General features: G+C 41.6%; 2 protein-coding genes across 6 annotated transcripts in view; both read right to left on the minus strand.

Moving 5' to 3' along the window:
* Xkrx (XK related, X-linked) overlaps positions 1–6,000 on the minus strand; it is a 99,377-nt gene extending 93,377 nt beyond the window's left edge. For 2 of the 5 annotated variants that reach the window (XM_063280193.1, XM_063280190.1), the window contains exon 1: positions 5,862–6,000. The gene's annotated coding sequence lies outside the window, so the exon portion shown is untranslated. The remainder of the gene's footprint in view (positions 1–5,861) is intronic. The other 3 variants (XM_063280188.1, XM_063280192.1, XM_063280195.1) reach the window with 3 other exon arrangements.
* Positions 1–16,514, minus strand: part of Trmt2b (tRNA methyltransferase 2 homolog B) — a 60,450-nt gene that overhangs the window by 11,159 nt on the left and 32,777 nt on the right. Inside the window, 6 exon segments of the mRNA XM_017602352.3 lie at positions 5,862–5,961; positions 6,184–6,303; positions 7,402–7,491; positions 7,661–7,878; positions 8,277–8,371; positions 10,609–10,755. Coding sequence (XP_017457841.1) covers positions 5,862–5,961; positions 6,184–6,303; positions 7,402–7,491; positions 7,661–7,878; positions 8,277–8,371; positions 10,609–10,755 — 770 coding nt within the window.

Genomic DNA, 16,514 nt, shown 5'->3' on the forward strand with positions numbered 1-16,514 from the left:
ACACCCTTTTCTAGCTTTCTTAGGCACCAGACATGGTGCCCATATATACACATAAGCAAACACTCATATACATAAAATAAAAATAAATCGTCTTTAAAGCTACTGTGGAAATCAATGTGGAAGTTTCTCAAAAAAAAAAAAATTTAAAACAGAACTACCATATGACTCAGCCATACCCAACTGGGTTATAATATACCTAAAGGATTCTAAGTCTGCATATTGCAGAGATAAATGTACATCCATGCTTACTGCCACTTTAGTCACAGTAGGACGGAAGGAGAAACAGTCTAGGTGTTTATCACGAGATTGTTAATGTGACATAGGGCTGGGGTGGTAACTTCGTATTAGGACCTATGTTTGGATCCGCAGTTTCCATCCAAGAGGTGGCAGCACAGGTCTGCACCCTCAGCACCAGGGGTGAGGGAATGAAGAAAGGCAGAGAACAGGACTCACGGGCCAGCCAGCCTAGCTTAAACAACAAGCTCCAAATTCAGTGACCTCTTCTTGAAAAAGATGGGAGGTCAGAGAGGTGGCTCACCGGATAAAGGTGCTTGCCACCGAGGCTGATGAGCTGAATTTGATCCCCAGGATCTACGTGGTAGGAAAAAATCAACTCCTTCAAACTGTCCTTTGGCCTCCACATATGCACACATTAGCACAGAGAAAAGACAGACCAAAGGAGATGGAAAGTGATAAAATAATGCACTCAGTGTTGAAGTCAGGCATTGACATATGCACACACACACATGTGTACACACACACACACACACACACAAATGGAATTTTATTCAGCTAAAGAGACAAATAAAATTATGATATTCACAAAGAAATAGATGGAACTGAGATCATTCTTAAGTGAAATGACATGATTTGTGGGGACATAGATAGAAGGTGGACAATATTAGGGGAAAGGGGGCATAATGAAATAAAAAAGATAGAAGGGATGCACTAGAACAAAGCATATGATACATGTATGACAGTGTCACAGAAATAAACGAAAGGACAGTAAGTTAGGGCGGCCGAAATGGCTTAGCTGTAAAGGGGTTTGCTGCAGTCTGATGACCTGAGTTTGAATCTCAGGATCCACAGGGTAGAACAAAAGAACGAATGCACACAAATACCTCTCCCCCATAGTAAATAAATGTAAAAACAAAAATATGCTTTAAGGTTACAATGAAACCAATTCCTCTGCATGCTAAACAAAAAAATCATAAATGAAATAACTGCCTTTTATTCTATGTCTTCTAAATTTTCACTTGGAAATCATAGCACAATTACTTTAAAAAAAATCCTATCATTTCCTGGAGTGCATTTATGGATTCTCCATTTTTCACATGTACCTTGCTGAATTTACTTAGTCTAGATTTATATCCAACATTTTTTTGCAGTGTCTATACAGTTGTCAATTACATTTTATTGGAGTACATTTTTACCTCTGATAATCATATTCAAAAACAATAAAAATGGAAGAGTGATTTACAGAGACAGACAATCAAATACAGTGGGGAGACTGAGCCTAATTTTTTATTGTGGATAGAAGCTTTTTATCCCCTTGGATTGTATGAGATAGCAGTCTCACTATGTAGCCATCTGACCTCAAAACCACTATGGAACCCAGCCTCATTTTGAAATCATGCCTTCCCTCCTGGCTTAGCTTCCTGAGTACTGGGATTGCAGATACATATACCACACTCATCTTGAGTGGGGGATCTTAATTTATTTCCATACTCACTAATCTGTTCAGGACTTAACCTTATTTTCTGGAATTAACACTGGCCGCTTGTTTTTTCCCAGAAAAATTACAGATTTTCACATGCATTATCTATCTGTCTATTGTCTATTTATCTTCTCTACCTTCCTACCTACCTACATATATCTATCTCTTATCTATCTTCCTACCTAGACCTATTATCTATCTATCTATCTATCTATCTATCTATCTATCTATCTATATCTCCCTTTCTTCCTTCCTACCTACATCTATCTATCTATCTATCTATCTATCTATCTATCTATCTATCTATCTATCTATCTATCTATCTTGGCTTTTCCAGACAGGATGAATAGTACTATCCATCCTGGAACTCATTCTGTAGCCCAGGCTGGCCTAAAACTCAGAGATTCACCTGCATCCGCCTCCCGCACTAGGATTAAAGGTGTGTACCACCACCGCCAGACTCAAATATTTGTTTTTAGAGCAAGCTCTAAGGAATACGTTCTTATACTGGGGAAAAAATTATCAGAGAGTGTGACAGCACACTTTGTGAGGCATTGCCATAAAATCAAGACCAATCTGGTCTATGTAGTGAACTCCTAGTCAGACAAGGCTACATAGTGAGACCTTGTCTAAAACACAAAGCCTTCAAATCTATAATTATATTGCTTTATTATTTTTTTCCTTTTCTTTTTTTCGGAGCTGGGGACCGAACCCAGGGCCTTGTGCTTGCTAGGCTAGCGCTCTACCACTGAGCTAAATCCCCAACTCCTTAATTTTTATTTATATGAGTACAGTGTAGCTATTTTGAGATGCACCAGAAGAGGGCATCAGATCCCATTACAGATGGTTGTGAGCCACCATGTGGTTGCTGGGATTTGAACTCAGGACCTCTGCAAGAGCAGCCAGTGCTCATAACCACTGAGCCATCTCTCCAGCCCTATTATTTATAGCTATGTTTTTACTCTTTTATGTTCTTGACTAGGCTTTTTTAGCCATTTTTCATAACAACATTTATTTGTCATATCTTTTGTTTTGTAATTCATTGATATATAGTGTCTTTTGAGACAAGGTCTCACTATGTATTCTTGCCTGGCCTGGAACTCTCTTTGTAGGCCAGACTGGCTGAAAACTCAGAGAGATCTGCCCACCTCTGCCTTCCTGAGTGCTGGGATTAAAGGCCTGCGCCACACCTGGCTAGATTTTTTTACTGTTAGTGTTTGAGAAAGGATCTCACTATGAAGCCTACACTGATACAACTAATGCCCTTCCTGTTTCTGCCTAAGAGCTGACATTGTAAACAGGAGCCACTAAACCTGGCGTTTTTGATTCCCTTTTAAATGTAGACTGTATCAATTCTGTGAGGATTTCATATATACACACAATGGATTCTGCTCATATTCTGCTCCTCTACTTCTCTCTATAACTGTTCCCATATCCACCCCTTACCCCTCACTCCTTCCAACTTCATGTCTTTTTTGTAAGAACCCATCAAGTCCCATTTGTGATTCCTGTATACACATGCTATGGGACTATCAACCAGAGCATGGTCAATCTAACAGGGATCATACCCCCAAAGAAAACTTACTCGCCTTGCCCTGACAGCCATCAACTCTCAACAGCTCCTCATGTAGGGGTGGGGGCTCATGAGCTCCATCCCCTCCCATGCTAGAATGTTGGCGGCTAGGACGTGCAAGCAACCACAACATTGTGAGTTCATGAGTGCAGTGTGGTCCAGCCATGCTGAGAAATCCATCGTTCCTCCCAGTTCCTCCCTAAACATTGCCTCTTGCCTCTTATCTTTCTGTCCACTAGTTTGCAATGGTCGCTAGGCCTTGGCGGGCTTATCTGTGGCTAATCATTCCAAAAACCCTTAGTCTCTGCACTTTGACCTATAATGAGAAAACATAATTTAAAGTTTTAAAAACATACCATAAAGTATTGTCCCGTCCTGTTAGAATGGTAAGGTTAAAAAGAAAGACTTAAGGGCTGGCAAGATAGCTCCATGGGTAAAGGCACTTACCACCAAGTCTGATAAACTAGGCTCAATCTCCAGGACCTACAAAAAGAGTGACAATTCCCACACACTGGTCCTCTGACCTCCCTACATACACTGAAGTACACACACACACACACACACACACACACACACACACACACACACAATGAATGAATGAATGAACATATGAACATAAAAATATTTTTTTAACTAGAAATGTGGACTTGTTGGCACACACCTATAATCCCAGGACTTGAGGGATAGAGATACAAGAGGATTGAGGGTTCAGGGCCAGCCTTGGCTACATGAAACCTTGTCTCAAAACAAACATATACAGGTAAGCAAGATGGCTCAGCAGGTAAAAGTACTTTCAGCATAAGCCTTGGAACATGAGTTTGATCCTCAGGACCCAAGGCAGAAAGAAGGACAAAACCAAGTCCTAAAGGTTGTCCTCTGACCTCTACATGTAAGCTTCAGCGCGCATAACTCTCTACCTCCCCACTTACATTGATAAATTATCTCAAATTTAACTAAATACCAAAAAACTACAAAAAATATACAGATACATTATAACATGCTAGCAAGTACCTGGAAAAAAGGGGGGGACTTTAAAACACTGTTGGTGGGAATGAAAAATCAATGCAGTCATAATGAAATACAATATCAAGATTCCTCAAAAAACTAAAAATAAATCTACCAGATGACACAACTGTACAACTTCTTGGAGCAGCCAAAAGGGAATGAAATCACCATATCAATGAGATATCTGCATTTACATTTCTTGCTATATTATTCCCAACAGACAAACAAGATTTCTATCAATAGATAAATGGATAGAGAAAATGTAGTAAATAAAAACTGGGCTATTATTCAGCTATAAAAGAGAACAAAAGCCAAACATTTGCAAGGAAATGCTGGTGGAGGAAATAAGTGAAGGAGATATATATTCTCTCATATTCATATCTTTTAAAAGGCAATCAGATCCCTACTGTTCATCATGATTTTGGGTTGGGAATTGAATCTAGTGTCGTGTGTGTGTGTGTGTGTGTGTGTGTGTGTGTGTGTACAAACATGGAGACCAGATAGCAACTTTAAGTGTCATCTTCAGGAATGTCATCTGCCTCATTTGAGATAAGGCCTCTCATTAGCCAGAAGCTCACTAATTAGGCTAGACTGGCTGGAGCAGGCTAGCCCTGTTATATTTCCCTAGTGATGGGATCACCACAGCGAACATCAATTTAAAAAAAAATTGTCCTTCCTGATTTGAGAGGGTTGGTTTTCCAAAATACTGTATTGAAATTTTTTTGATCATTAAGATTTTTGGTACTCTCTTAAAAATTTGTAACCAGACCAAGTACCTGAGTTGTCTCACCCTAGACAAGCCCTTATAATGAATTCTTAAAGTGATATTATCAGGGACTGGAGAGGTGCCCCACAGTTAAAGAGCACTAACTATTCTTACAAAGGATACAAGTTTGGTCCCTGACATCAATTTGTTAGTAAACAACTGTCTATAAGTCAAGTTTCAGGGTATCTGATGCCCTCTTCTGGCATGCATGGGCTTGTGTGAATATGTGTGCACATAAACTTATTCAGATTCATACACATAATTTTTTTAAAAAACCTTATTTTTAGAGTGGTATATTGAACCAGGTATAGTGGCACACACCTTAAATCTCATCACTCAGGATCTACAGGCAATCGGACCTCTGTGAGTTCAAGGCCAGCCTGGCCTACATAATGAGTTCTAGGACAGCCAGCACTACATAGTGAGACCCTATCTAAAAATAAACAAATAAATAAATACAGATAAATGAAGTAGTATAATGATAATATTTCTTTCTTTTTCTTTGTTTCTCCACATTGTCCACATTATGCATATAAAAGCACGAATTACTCTAATCTTTAGAAAAATAAGTTTGGTTTTCGATTGTTTTTTAATGAGTGGGTCTTCATCCCATGCTGGCTTCAAACTCACTACATAGCCAAGGATGATCTTGAACTTCACGTCCTCCTGCCCCAGCTCACTCTTATATGCTGATGAAGACCAATGCCATGCACCATACACAGTAGGCAGTTACTCTACCAACTGAGCTATACCCCCGGCTCATGGGAAAATGATACTGGAAAAAAAAAGGCAAGACTCACTCAATGAAGTTCCTTGTGCTTTCACCAGGGGGCTTGCCAGAAACAAACACTAGAGTGTGGATGGCCCTGCAGTTCCGAACGGCTCGCACCACTCTGTGATCTGAAGGAGTGAGCATCTTGTTAATATAATTAACCCACTATAGTTCCTATTATTCCAAATTCACTGAGGACTACTAAGGAATGTGGAAGCTACTTCAAGGCCATCTCATGGGGAGCCCCTAAGTCTGCTATGGGAAGAAAGACACAGAACTGGTGGGCACCATGGGGGAAGTGGACAATCCTACACATGGGGAACAGCAGCCAAGGTGTCCTCCCTCCCTACACAGGCCAGCACGGGCAGGGTTCACCACAGCAACAGTCAACTTCTCATCTTTCTGTGACTTTAACAGCTGTGGCAAAATCGTCTCTGCTCTGCCAGCATGAAACTCACAGTTGGTGACACCTGTGGAAAAGACGACCATGTGGCATAACTTAAGCCCAACAAGTGGGAAGCGTTAGCATTATAGAACTATACGATACTGCAGCCAGAGTCCTGCCTTTCCCTTTGGCTCCAGTGTACCTCTGAATAGCAAAGAAAATGCTCTTGGACCTGCTGCAGGTGCTTTCCCTTGGAAAGGCTGAATGAGCCTTCCAGCTGGAGTGACGAGACAGACAGCATGTAAGTACCCACACTGCAACATAAACCTTGCCTTCCACTCAAGTGCTCTTCCTGCGCCATCGCTTTTCACTTGGGACCTCAAGAACTGTCTGGAAGTTAGGCATATTGGCACGCATCTATAATCCCAGCACTTGGGAGGCAAAGAAAGAGATAAGGCTTTCAAGGCCAGTCATATAAAAAACAAAAAACAAAACGGAAAGAATTGTCTGGAAGTAGAATAAAAGACAGAATACAAACTATTTTCTATATTGCGATTGTCGTTTTATTTAAGAAAAAGGCTCTACTTTTTAAAATTGTAGGTTTGCTTAGTTTGTTTGGTTTAACACAGAGCCTCACTATATAGTCCTGGCTGGCTCTGAACTCACTATATAGACCAGATTAGCCTTGAACATATAGAAATCCACCTGTCTCTCCCTCTGCCTCTCAGGGGCTGGAATTAAAGGTGTTCACCCCAATGCCAGGCTGAAACTCTACATTTGAAACTGATTGTATTGGCTCTGGTGCCTTCAGAGTTGAATTAAAGCAGATTCTTCTATTATGGTCAATATTCTATCACTTCCCTTCCTACCAACTAGGCTTGTACTTGCCTTGGGTTTATCTATACAATGAAAAAAGAAAAGGTTATTAAGACTTCTTCTTGAAAACCCCAAAATCCTTCTCTGGCTACTCTAGAGTTCAGCATCCCTTATAAGTTGGGGATTCAAGTAGGTCCTCCTTTCCATATTAACAACTGCGCTTCTGTATTGTTGTTTGTTTTTGCAGTGCTGGGAAATGGGCCCTTAGGTCTCATATATGTTAAGCAAGCAGCCTGCCACAGAGCTCTATCTCTAGGCCCTCTTTCAACTCCCATCTCATAAGTTCACCTCAGAATCTGATCTAGACCATTAAAGGCTGCACTCCACCTGGCATCCTCTACTGCCTGCTCCACCAGCTCAAAGCCATGAACTTGGGAGGCAACATCGAGCCAGAGAGAGGCCAACCACACCGGGAGACGTAAGAAATAAGAGGTTATATTTGTGTTTATATAACCAACATGCTTATATTTATACCATCAACACTACTCCCTCCTGCCACCCTTGAAAAGACTGTAGGTAGATGGCATTTGAGACCTAGACAATAGACTTTTCCTAGGAAGGCCACTTGCCTGTTCCACAGCAAGTGTCTAGGAGGATGCTATCAGAGTTCACTCTCCTCAGCTCCCTGATGATCTGATACAGAATCTCTGCACCAGCAGTATTGATCTGGAAGAAGGCATCTGGAGAGATTTGAATCTTCAAACCCAGAAGATCTTCAAAGATGTAGGGCTCCCCAAACAGGAGCTAGTAGGGGGACTGCTGATGGCTGCAACGGGTCATGGTGCTAGGAACGAAACAAGGAAGACAGAATTTTAGAATGATGGACTATAATATATACCTCTTACTGCTTGGCTGGAAGGGGCATCCCAAGCCTGTTATCTGGGAGACACAGCTTTCTCACCATGGCGCTGGGACTTCTACATGATTTGCACTCTTGAGGGATGGAGGTCCAGGTACACACTCTGTTACATTCTTTTTGTTTTGATTTTGAGAAGTCAAAGGCAGCCATACTCCACTTCACTTTTATATTCTAGCCTGGGTTCCCGGATATGGCTGGCACATGAAAGGCAGATCTAACTAGCTTCTGGGCCTCCACTCTCAGGAGCCCATTACCAGCAAGTAAACTACATGCTATGGCAATCCTGAAGCCTCCTGCTTCCTGTCTGGCTGCTCCAGGCTTACCTTTCCTGAAAATAAAGTGAGGTCAATTCACAGACCGCTCCAGGGCCTTTAGCAGAAAAATCCTTCAAGGTCACCTTCTGAACACAGAGCTCCTCCTGCCCAGAACAAGAAACAAAGAGCCAAGGAAAGACTCATCTCTGACAAATTCTCTTGTGGTTAGCTACAATAACCAGCCCCACAGGAGTCAGACAAGACGACACATTTCTCAAATCCTATTATAAATAACACTTAGCATAAAGCAATGTTCTGCAGGACAAAAACAACAACAACAGGCTATTTTCACATCTCAGTAGAAATGTTGCTTGGCTTTTCAGCTTTTGACAAATCTCATACAATAGAACTGGCACTTTCTCTAGTTTGAGCCTCTAATAGTTCTCTACAGGAAGTGTGAGTTATTCTCATAAACAAGGAGCTAAACTAAGCTCCTGTCCCATCACGCACAGAAAATAACCTTTCAAATCCTTTCATATTTCTCCGCTTTCGCTATCCCAACCACCCACTCAAGTATCACCTCAGAAGATGTGAGTCCTGGAACAAATGAACCAGGAAACAGAAAAGAAAGAACATTGTGGGCGCCGGCCGGCCAGCAAGACAACTAAGTAGATAAAGGTATTTGCCATCAAGTTGAATGGCCTGTGTTTAATCCCTGGAACCCACATGATGAAAGGAGGGAACCAGACACACAAGTTATTCTCTGATATCCAATTAAATGAAAAAAGAAAATAGCGAACACAGGAACTCCTTTTATCTGATTATAGAACATATTAAAATTCTAATATTGCTATAATCACTACAGACTAGCTTGGCATACAGACACAGGGTTATAAGCCAAGTCAAAGCTATAGAATTAAAAAGACCAACCAGGCCAAGAATCAAAGGACTCAGAGTCAAATCCTAGCTTTGTAGTTAACTGGGTCTTTCACCCTCCATGTGACTTTGTCTCCATTTGTTGATCTATAAAATGAAGGTGATAACATTCCTCTTATGCCTACCTACTTCGTAAGCTGGTTGAAATAGCCAACTCTGTATAGGGACGTTTCCATATGAAACTGTCTGTGTTGATTAGGGTCTTGTTGTTTTATCAACAGGACTGATGCTGGTATGATCTAGGAAGGAGCCCCAGTTGAGGAACTGCCTCCCTAAGATTTGTCTGTGGGCATGTCTATTGGATATTTTCTCAATTGATGCTTGTTTTTAGACAGCCCAGCCCACTGTGAGTGGTGCAATCCCTGGCAAGATGGTCTCCAGGTGTATACGAAAGCAAAGCGAGGCCGAAGAGAGAGTTGGTTTTGTTGTTAAGAGCACTTGTTGCCATGGTAGGGGTCCCAGGCTGGATTTCCCAGCACTCATGTGGTGGCTCCCAACTGTCTGTAACTCTAGTCTCAGAGGATCCAAAGCCCTCCTCTGACCTTCCTGGATACCACGTGGTGCATATGTACACATGCATACACTCATACACATAAAACACTTTTTAAATCTAAAAATAAAAGCAAAATGAGTAAGCCAGTAAGCAGCATTCCTCCCTGACCTCTGCTTCAATTGTTGCCTCTAAGTTCCTGCCTTGAATTCTTCCTCTGACTTCCCTTCACAAATCTCATACAATAGAACTGGCACTTTCTCTACTTTGAGCCTCTAATCGTTCTCTACCTTTAGCAATACCTTTATCTACTCAGCCGTCTTGCTGGCCATCCAACGCCCACCATGTTCTTTCTTTTCTGTTTCCTGGTTCATTTGTTCCAGGACTCACATCTTCTGAGGTGATACTTGAGTGGGTGGTTGGGATAGCAAAAGCGGAGAAATATGAAAGGATTTGAAAGGTTATTTTCTGTGTGTGATGGGGCAGGAGCTTTGAGCGATAAGGTGAAACACATCTTTTCTTCCTTAAGCTGCTGTGAGTCACGGTGTTTTATCCCAGCAATAGAGAGCAAACCAGAAGACAGTCTGGAAGGGTTACGAGCCTTACAAATGCAGAGCAGAGTCTGGAAGGCGGCATGGCTCCCCACGATACTAGCAGAGTGTGTGAAGTATTCAGATTATGAAAGTTGGACATGCAAATCTCTATGGAAATAGCTTTTGGATTCAGTTGAGCAAAGTGCTTGTAAAAATGCTTGGGAATCCATGTATAGTAATTATCTTTGTGATTTGATTATGCCAGCAGCACAGTTAAATTATATTCTTACCAACTCTTCATCCTCAAACCTATTCTCTAACCTACATAAATACCCTATGGTGTAGTTTCTGACATCTGTTCTAAAACTTCAATGAAATCTGTAGTGTAAAAATAAATAAATCATTTTTTTTAAAAAGTGGCTTCTTACCCTGCTAGGCTTACTTGACTTAATCCCTGGGGATGAAAAGTGACAATAGCCATTGTGTGTCCTGGCTTATAGGTTCGAACTATGAGTTCACGCCAGTGACCACCTTCATGAAACAAAAGGCAGGGTTCCACTGAAGACTGTCACAGGAATACTTCATAGTACTAAGAAGAAACTGCTATTAAGTTAAACATAGCAGAAGACACAAGTCCCACAGTCCATTATTCCTTCTGGCTCTCAAAATGCATATGTCGAAGACTTTACCCCTAGATTCTCAGAATATGACTGTACTTGGAAACAGATCTTTAATGAGGTGATAAAGAAGCTAGGTAGGCAGGGTAGACAGCATACATACTTCAAGGATTCAAGAGATTGAGGTCAGAGAATCTCAAGTTTAACATCATTCTAGGCAAACAAGGGAGTCTCTCAAAGGTACATTAAATTAGGAGGAGGCCATTAAGCACACTTAATTCAATCTGATCAGCATATTTGTAAGAAGAGAAAAAGTAGAGGTGGGAATATAGCTCATCTGGTAGAGTGCTTGCCTGAAATACAAGAAGTACTAGGTTTCCCATTTCCAGCACTGCATAAAAACGGCGTGGCAGCACATACTTGTACTACCAGCCAGCGCTGGGGAGGTAGAAGCACAGGGATCAGAAGTTCAAGGTTATCCTTGGCTATATAACTAGTTTGAAGCTAGCCTAGGCTACATGAGAGCCTGTCTAGAAGAAGTGGGAAGAAAGAGGAAGAAGGAAGAAGAGAAAATGGAGAAGGAGGAAGGAGGAGAAGAAGAAAGATGAAAGGAAGGAAGGAAGGAAGGAAGGAAGGAAGGAAGGAAGGAAGGAAGGAGGCGAGCACAGAAAATCATCACAAGGACTAAATATGCAGAGGAAAGAGCATGTGGGGCCACAGCATAAAGATGGCCATAGGCCTGAAAAACAAAACAAACCTGCTGGACCCTGCTCTTAGACTTGTAATTTCAAGACGGGAAAGAACTAAAGTTCTGTTGTTTATCCCTCTGGCATGTGGTGATTTAAGTAGCCCTAAGGAGACAAGTGACATAAAAACGCGTTCCTGGCCAGCTGTGTTAACGCATATCTCTAATCCGAGAACCCGGGAGGCTGAAGCAGAAGGACTCAGAGTTCCAGGTTTGCCGGGGCTATGCAGCCAGCCCTTGCCCTATGACCTTATGGACGACATCGCCATTTTTATATTCTAAACTCCTAAGTTTCCTGAGGGTTTAGCACTAGATCCTTAATCTGGCACATAATACATGCTCAATGATATTTTTAGAAGTAGGCATGAATGAATAAATAACTTATCCAGATGGAAGACCTTGGGTTATTCTATATGTCATACTGAATACAAGAAGTTTCCATTTCTATGACTTAATCCCGGCACAGCTTCCTAATGCTTTACTAAATTGCTGTGATTCATTCTTACTTACAACTTCCTGGTGCAAGCCTATCATTTCTGTTACACACAGCCAGAAAGAAGCTCTAGTAGAGCTTAGTTCAATCCTCAATAACCTCCTACAAAATGCAAGCCGAACACCATTTTACGTAGTTACTATGATTTCCATCCCTTGAAGGAAGAAACAGGGATGTAGCTCACTGGTAGAAGACTTGGTAACTTGCACGAGGCCCTGGCTTTGATCCATAAAACCACACCAAAAAATAAATTAAGACAAAACTCAGTACTACGATGGGACACACTGTCTCATTCATGCGTGTCATTTATTCTCTCCTTACAAAAAATCTAAGCCTACTACATTTTCAAACAAATACAAGGTTTTCTAGGGAAGAAGAAGTTATACCAAAAACAGTGCTACCTGCAAAGAGAAGATCAACGAACGCTACACATTATCATTTTTCCCTAGGTTCCTATACAGAAGATATGTTTAACTATACTAAACACATTTTTCAAATCTTGGGTGTTGAGGTTTGGTCTGTTGCTATGTATGGTAATGCTAAATGCTGTCTAATTGCCTCAAGACCAGTGAATTCTCACAGTTACTAGCTTTTGTTGTGTAAACTTTGATCCTTGATTTAAAACTATTGGTTAAATAGAAAAAATGACTATAGCCAATTACTAGAGAGATTAGAGGTAGGTGATTTCTGAGATACCTGGTTGGGGGTTGCAGGTAGAAGAGGGTGAAGAAAGGACATGGAGAGAGAGGAGAAAGCTGTCATGAGAGGAGATGGACCATGAGCCCATGTCCAGGAAAAACGGCAAATATTTGGCATATATCACTGAGAGGTAGCCACAGCAGCAGTTAGAGAGTAGATTAGGGATAACCCCCAGTAATTGTCAAAGCCAAATGAAATAGCCATAGTCTGAATCTCATTGATTCATAAGCTAGGTGGCAATAAGTTTAAATTGGTTCAACTACTCTTGGGATTGGGATTTTTTTTAAAGATTTTTAAAGATTTTTTATTTATTCATTTTATATATGATGAGTACACTGTCACTGTCTTCAGACACAGCAGAAGAGGGCATCAAATCTCGTTACAGATGGTTGTGAGCCACCATGTGGTTGCTGGGATTTGAACTCAGGACCTCTGGAAGGGCAGTCAGTGCTCTTAACCGCTGAGCCATCTCTCCAGCCCTGGGATGTTTTTAATTTATACTTCCTACTAGCTGAATCTCTGCTTCTTTTTTCACTCTGTAACTAAACTCATAAGAATTATAAATGCCCCCTGTCTCCAACCCTCCTCTTTAACCACTTCAGTAAGGTTTCCACCACTACACCTAAACTGATTGCATTAGGTCATCAACTACCTGGTGCTGAAGTCTAAGGATCCCTCATCAGCCACACTGGACACAGCTGGGAAGTGTACCTTCTCCTGTTTTGGCTCCCAGATCACCACGATCCTTTGACCTCCATTCCAGCCCCATTTGCCAGCTCCTCCACCCTTCTCAGACTGCTGGTGCAAGCAAACCCTATTCTATTGACAGTCATATAAAAGAACACCGCATACAGTGATGAATATAGTTCATAATACTTGGTGATGATAATATATGATTGCTAACTGCCTTATGTATTTCTTATACAATGCTTTCTATTATTTCATAGTATATTACATACAAATAATGTTCATCGTAAAGCATAACAATGAATTGCCCTGGCAGAGGCCTCATATACCCAGGGTTTACAGCATCCCATGATTGTATCATTTCCCCTGTGCTTGATTATTCTTGGGCTCTTTTGTTTGCTCTGCCTCTTCAGACACCAGGCTGAACTCATACCATGGAGCCTAGTGTTAAGTAGGCCATCCACACATGTTTACATAAGTACACTCTACTGTGTTCACAGAACAATGAAATCACCTAAGGCTGTAAGTCTCCCAAAGTAATTCTGTTGACTCAGTCACATTAAAAGTCTCTGAACAAAAAATGCCAAGGACAATGGCACAAACCTTTAGTCCCAATACTTAGGAGGCAAAGGCAGGCAAATCTCTGAGTTCAAGGCCAGCCCAATCTACAAAGAGTGTTCCAGGACAGCTGGGACTACACAGAGAACCCCTGTCTTGAAAAACAAAAACCAAAAAAAGAAAAAGGATCTCTGAAGAAGAAATGGAACTGTCACTGAGTGAAAAGAAAGCAAGAGAACATGAGGAACTCTTTGCTAGCTGTGCATCTGACAGGAGACTAAGACCCAGACTGTCTAAGGAACTCAAATATTAAAGACTCAAAGAACATATGAGCATAACAGAGAGGCGATGCACAGCTATGCTTACTGCTGTGCTAGTCAAAGTAGCTGAAGTGTGGAAGCAGCCTAGACGTCCATCAGCAGAGAGACAGAAAAAAAAAGGTGTATAATACAAAATGGAACTTTATTAAACTGTAAAGAAGTATGAATTAATATCATTTTCAAGGAATAGAATGGGAGGTTTTATTAAGCAAAAATGCCAGACCCAGAGTGGCAAATATCATGTTTTCTCTATATATAATATCTAGATATTTTAAAATGCACATGAAAGTAGAAGAGACACTATTTCAAGGGATAGGGGAACCAGAGAGAGGGAGAGAGAGAGGGAGGGAGGGAGGGAGAGAGAGAGAGAGAGAGAGAGAGAGAGAGAGAGAGAGAGAGAGAGAGAATGCACACAACCTATTAAAAACCAATCAGATAATGACATCCCCCAGTCAGGAGCCATTTGCCTCTTCTCTGAAACGGAGGAGTTGGGGACAGACAGACAGAGGGGGAGGACAGACAGACAGACACAGATAGACACATATAGAAAGGGAGGGAGGGAGGGGAAGGGAAGGTCTGCCTGGCGGGCAGAGTCAAGGCAGGCCAGGGTCAGTTGGTCGATTTCCCAGCCTGCTGAAGCACAGAACATTTAGAGGAGGTGCACCTGAGGCTCAAGGCTAGGGGCTGAAGATTCTATTGACCTTGGTGGAAGGAACAGGTAGTTTTATTTCGAGGACAAATGCCTTGTGTATGGTTCAGCAAATTGTTTCTGGTAGCTTGTGGCTTTGCTTCCCACAGTGCTGTAGTATAACAAGGTTATAAGAAAATATGCCTGCTTGCTAGTGTGATATAGACCTGTAGCCTTCCCACATCTCTCTTGCATCTTTTTTTGTATCTCTCCTAAAATCAGCCTCACTCCGCCCTCAGAGGACTGTTCGACTTCTCAGTCAGGTACATCCCCCTGTTCATTACACTTTTCAACAGCTTCCCGTTTCACTCATAAGAAAAGGTAAGAGGCCTATAGTGACCTCTCACTACATGACATGGCCTCTGTTAACTTCTCCAGTATTCGCCTACCAAATACTCACCTGAGTCTGTTTACTTTCTCCAGAAAGCCAACCATGTCCCAAATACCTTTAGCTGGCCCTTGTGGGTGCCAGGCATACACATACACACACATGCACGCACACATGCACGCATACATACATAAGCAAAGCACTCATATATAGAAAGGGAAAATAAATATTTAAATGAAAACGAAAGCACTTAAAGGACAGGGTCAGGGAGATAGAAAGATCGAGACTAGCATTGGCTATATAACAAAATACTGTTTCAAAACTAAAAAGCCTACCAAGGGGAACCTGAAGAGATACAAGGTTTATCACCCCACATAAGCCAGGAAAGACTCATACTTGAAGGTATAAAGTATTACTGAAGAGAGGCAGACAGGACTCTATTTCTGCCCAGCCTGCTGCTCCCTTATAGTGGACTCAGTAATGCACTCTACCTACAGAACAAGACACTGCAGAAGGCAAAAAGAGCATAAAGTACATGGCTAAAATTGGTGTTTGACCAAAAATCTTAACACCCAACTGGAAAATAAGTGGTAATGGAATACATACCTCTAATCCCATCACTTGAGAGACCAAGGCAGGAGAAGTTGAAGTTCAATTCCAGTCTGGGATACATCGTGTGATCCAGGCCAGCCTGAGCTACAAGGCAAGACTACACATCACAGAAATAGCTCAGCAGCTAAGAGCACCATCTGCTCTTGGAAAAGACTTGGGTTCATTTCCCAGCATCCACATGGTGGCTTACAACCTCAACTCCAGTCCCCAATGATCGAACGCCCTCTTCTGACTTCCACAGGCACTGTACACATGTGATGTACAGACATGCAGGCAAGCACCTGTACGCATATAATAAATATTCTTTTTAAAAGGGGAAAAAAATCCACCCCTTCATCTACCAAACAAACCACTTACTGGTGACCTTCTTCTATCAGCTGACTGGAGGCTTTTTTCTCAGAAAAAAAAATCTGAGCCCCAAAAGCACTGGACATTTTATACCAAGCACAAAGGTGGTAATGAAGAGAGAGATGCAGAAGTCTACGAAAATCCGTATTGATAATAACAGGACGTCTGTTGAGTTCCTTTGCACATGAGCAACAAGGCAGGGATTTGCAGATGACTCTTGGGAGAAAGCAATAGTGCCACACTAATGATCTTG

This window comes from Rattus norvegicus, chromosome X (assembly GCF_036323735.1).
Source record: "Rattus norvegicus strain BN/NHsdMcwi chromosome X, GRCr8, whole genome shotgun sequence".
Classification (NCBI taxonomy): domain Eukaryota; kingdom Metazoa; phylum Chordata; class Mammalia; order Rodentia; family Muridae; genus Rattus; species Rattus norvegicus.